This window comes from Neopelma chrysocephalum, unplaced genomic scaffold (genome assembly GCF_003984885.1).
Source record: "Neopelma chrysocephalum unplaced genomic scaffold, ASM398488v2 Primary Assembly neopelma1_166, whole genome shotgun sequence".
In the NCBI taxonomy this organism is placed as follows: domain Eukaryota; kingdom Metazoa; phylum Chordata; class Aves; order Passeriformes; family Pipridae; genus Neopelma; species Neopelma chrysocephalum.
Genome location: NW_020897828.1, coordinates 1,485,132 through 1,489,595, shown reverse-complemented (window position 1 = coordinate 1,489,595; position 4,464 = coordinate 1,485,132). Strand labels below are relative to the sequence as shown.

At 48.4% G+C, this 4,464-nt stretch overlaps 1 protein-coding gene across 2 annotated transcripts in view; it reads left to right on the top strand.

Moving 5' to 3' along the window:
* The first annotated feature begins 348 nt into the window (after positions 1-348).
* Positions 349-4,464, top strand: part of CHAF1B (chromatin assembly factor 1 subunit B) — a 13,683-nt gene continuing 9,567 nt past the window's right edge. Inside the window, exons 1-5 of one of the 2 annotated variants that reach the window (XM_027701756.1) lie at positions 349-390; positions 846-976; positions 2,453-2,585; positions 2,704-2,821; positions 4,098-4,201. In XM_027701756.1, coding sequence (XP_027557557.1) covers positions 851-976; positions 2,453-2,585; positions 2,704-2,821; positions 4,098-4,201 — 481 coding nt within the window. In that variant the 5' untranslated portion in view covers positions 349-390; positions 846-850. Of the gene's footprint in view, positions 391-484; positions 722-845; positions 977-2,452; positions 2,586-2,703; positions 2,822-4,097; positions 4,202-4,464 lie in introns of those variants that run through there. The other variant, XM_027701755.1, reaches the window with a different exon arrangement.

The window sequence follows — 4,464 nt, the reverse complement described above, 5'->3', positions numbered from 1 at the left end:
AAGCAGAAGGTTCCCATCACACGCTCTGCTGCCGGGACCTAAATTATTCCTCCTCGGCAACCTGAGGAGGGGGAACGGGGGAATTCTGCGCGACACGGGGCGTTTACGCTGGCGAAGCACAGGAACGCCCGTTAAATAAAAAAAAAATAAATTAAAAAAAAACAAAACAAACAAACAAAACAAAAAAAACCAAACCTGTTATTTTGAGGAGAGGCGAGCACCAGACTTTTTCAGTTTTTAGCTTTATTTGGGTGGTTTTTCGCCTCCGTCCCGTCACCGTGAGCCCGTGAGGCGGCTGAGGCGGCGCGCGGGGCGGGCGCGCGCATGCGCGGGGGGGGGCGAGGGGGCGGGAAAGGCGGGAACGCGCGGGAGCCGCTCGGCCCAGGGAAGGTGAGGGGGAAGGAGGGGTGATACGTCCTATGTGTGTGGGGGGATCCATACCGGGATTTGGGGGTCCCAGGGTGCGGGGAGCGCGTTTGGGGGGGGTCCCTGGGTCTGAGGGGAGCGGCCAGCGGCGCCTCTGCCCCCCCGCGCCGGGCCGCCCGTGCCCGGGCGTTGTGTGGGTTGTTACCCCGGCGGGGGTTTCTTCCTTTGTGCCTTTCTACCCATGAGGGGGTGGGCTGAGAGACAGGGCTTTATATTCTTGTCCCGCAGTCCCGAAACAGGAGCGTTAGCCGTACTCAATCCTAACTTTTCGGAATGGCCGTCCTCAAACCATCCTGTCAGTCCCTGCTGGGAAATTCCGGGGGGTGTCAGCGGTGCCTGCGAAACGTGCGGGAAGTTTTGATGGCCAGAGCCCTGAGGAACAAGAATTGAGGTTGGGCTTTTGCTCTTGTTTTCTTCAGCGGACATGAAGGTTATCACCTGCGAAATCGTGTGGCACAATAAGGAGCCCGTTTACAGCCTGGACTTCCAGCACGGGGCGGATGGGAAGATCAATCGCTTGGCCTCGGCGGGGGTGGACACGGCTGTGAGGGTGAGTTTGGCTGGTTTAGTTGGGATTTAGGCACTGGAAGGGGCTCTGAGGTCTCCCCGGAGCCTTCTCTTCTCCACTCTGAACACCCCCAGCTTTCCCAGCCTGTCTCCACAGCAACTGTGCTCCAGTTGATCATCTTCTTGAGTTTTCCTTGAGTTCTGCTGCTGAGTGTTGAACTGTTATTTGTGGAAAATTACCTCCATTAACTGCTGGCTGCTGTGCTGGAGTAGTGCTAATGGAGGGCACAGACCTGTGGGTCAGTAAGAAACAACTAATTTTAATTTCTTCGCGTTCCTCACAGTTGAATTTTGTCTGCCATGTTATGAGTAGTCACTCAGCAGTGTGAGGTCTTTGTACAGCCTTTTTCATTCACCTTGAGCTTTATCTCTCCTCAGTCATTTGTGTTGGTGGTTGCACACTTTGTTTCCCAGTTGTTCATCCTTTTGAGAATCCCTTAGGAAAATGATGACTAGCACAAGTCCCTAAAGATGTGGCTGTAGGAACCACCTCTGCAAAATCAGGCAGTTCTTTATCATCTTTTGAATTCTTAATGGACATGAAAGACGGAAGAAATTCTTCTCTGTGAGGGTGGTGAGGCCCTGGCACAGGTTGCCCAGAGAAGCTGTGGCTGCCCCTGGATCCCTGGAAGTGTCCAAGGCCAGGTTGGAGCAACCTGGGCTGGTGGAAGGTGTCCCTGCCCATGGCAGGGGGTGGGACTGGGTGATCTTTAATGACCCTTCCAACCCAAACTCTTCTGTGATTCTGTGATTTTGTTGTATTTAACTTTTTAAATAGTTAGGAGCCAGTGTGGGCTCCTCCAGGGGCTGTGGGTGGATCTCTGCTCCCTGTGGAGTCCATGGGCTGCAGGTGCACGGCTGCCCCACCATGGGCTGATTGAAGTGGGGATTGCAGAAGTGGTGAAGCTGCACCTCGAGTCCTGTGCTCTGTTCTGGGCCCCTCACTTCCAAAAGGACATGGAGCGGCTGGAGTGTGTCTGGAGAAGGGAAAAGAGCTGGGGAAGGGTCTGGAAAACATGTCCTGTGAGGGAGCAGCTGAGGGAGCTGGGGGGGTTTATCTGGAGAAGAGGAGGCTCAGGGGGGACCTCATTGCTCTCCCCAACTCCCTGACAGGAGGGGGCAGGGAGGGGGGTCGGGCTCTGCTGCCATGTCCCGAGGGAAAGGAGGAGAGGAAATGGCCTCAAACTGCACCAGGGCAGGTTCAGATGAGAAATTAGGAAAAAAAACTTTCCCTGCCAGAGTGGTCAGGCCTTGGAATTAGTTGCTCAGGAAGGTGGTGGAGTCCCTGTGTCTGGGAGTGTCCCAGAGGTGTCTGGATGTGTCCCTTGGGGACATGGATTCAGGGTGATTGTGGTGGTGCTGGGTGGGACTGGACGATCCTGGAGGTCTCTTCCAGCCTTGCTGATGCTGTGATACTGCATCTTGTCCTTCAAAACTTCCGTAATGCTTTTGTAACCAGATCTGGAAAGTGGAGAAAGGTCCGGATGGCAAAGCCATCGTGGAATTCCTGTCCAACCTGGCCCGTCACACCAAGGCCGTGAACGTCGTGCGCTTCTCCCCGAGCGGCGAGATCCTGGCGTCCGGAGGAGACGGTGAGAGCTGCTCCTCCTGGGTCTTATGCAGGATAATTGTGATGTTGGATTACATAAAACACATTAACAAACCAGGGAGTGGGGGAAAGAGAGAAGCTTCATCTGGTTTCTTCTACAGATGCTGTTATTTTGCTGTGGAAGCTGAACGACAGCAAGGAATTGGAGCCGCTGGTTTTTCAGGATGAAGATGAAGCTCAGCTCAACAAGGAGAACTGGGCAGTTGTTAAAACCTTAAGGTAGCTCGTTATTTCGTGAGCCTGCTTTTCTCTTCAGTGTTTTTGGGTCCCCAGGGGCTTTTGTTGTGTGGTACAGTCTTCAGTGTCTGTAGAAATTCAGTGCTCTCTAATATTTGCTTGCTCTAATATTAGTCCTTTGAAGGCCCCCTTGAGAGGGCACATAAAAAGGATAGAGAGGGATGTTTTATACACATAGAGAGTGACAGAACGAAAGGGAATGGGCTAAAACTGCCAGAGGGCAGGGTTAGATTAGATATTAGAAAGAAATTCTTCCCTGTGAGGGTGGGAAGGCCCTGGAAAAGGTTGCCCAGAGAAGCTGTGGCTGCCCCTGGATCCCTGGAAGTGTCCAAGGCCAGGTGGGAGGGGGTTGGAGCAACCTGGGCTAGTGGAAGGTGTCCCTGCTCATGGCAGGGGGTGGCACTGCATCATCTTTAATGTCCCTTCCAACCCAAACTCTTCTGTGATTCTGTGATTTTATTGTATTTAGCTTTTTTTTCTATACAGTGCTAACTTACATCTTCAGTCAAGGCAGAAAGTCGTAACTCACACACTCTGAAATTGGTTCCTGAGATTTGCAGGCCCTTAGAACTCAGCACAGAAATATATAAAAGAAATGTGAAGTTTTATTTACTGGCTTTATAGTAGAAATATTGATCTTTATTAAGACCAAGAGCATCAGTAGATAAAATGATTGATACAATTACAGCTGTTGTTTCAAGTGTACCACAGTTAATAAAATATACACAGTACATGCTAAGGCTGAGTAAGCTTAGCTGACAGTGGCCAAGGCATCAAAACATCACTTGCAGTTGAACTACAGCTGTTCTCACAAAATAAAAAATAAAAACTAACTCTGCTCTCCATAACTGAAACACTCCTGGCAGCTGCTGAGGTTGGTGTGAGAACAATTCCAGAAGCCCTGGTGGGATTGCTTGAAGTACCACCAGGATCCTTTAGGAACATTAATCTCTTGAAGCAAAGAAACAACCCAAATTTTCAAATATGTGAAGTTGGCATACTGTGTGATAAATCTTCAAACAACAAGCAATAAAAATTGGTTTTGATGGAGCCCTTTAGCTGATTCCAGAATGTTTACCACCTTCTGAACATGGAAGGGATTTTTTAACAGCTGAAAAACATGTTGTTTTATTTCAGTGATACTTTATTTGTCTCTTTTTTAAAATTTTTTTTTAACCTAAAAATGCGTTAAACTCTTGTTTACACGTAGCTGTTAATTATCAAATTAAGAATTGCCTTCTTCTCTCCTGGCTTCCAGAGGCCACTTAGAAGATGTGTATGATATTTGTTGGACCTCAGATGGAAATTACATGGCCTCTGCTTCTGTGGATAACACAGCTATAATGTGGGATGTCAATAAAGGTAAATGCTACATTTATTTATTTATCCCTTGCATCTTCAGAGCTGGTGGAAGTGCCTCGTGGGATTTACCAAAAAATTGGAAGCATCTTTTTCATGTTGTTTTTTTTGTTGTTGTTGTTGGTTGTTGTTTTGTTGTTGTTGTTGGTTGTTGTTTGTTTTGGTTTGGTTTTTTTATTAGTTTTTTTGAATGTGATTTTATGGGATTACGAGACTGATAGCCCAGCTATATAAAAATATATATGTATTTTTTATATATATAAAAA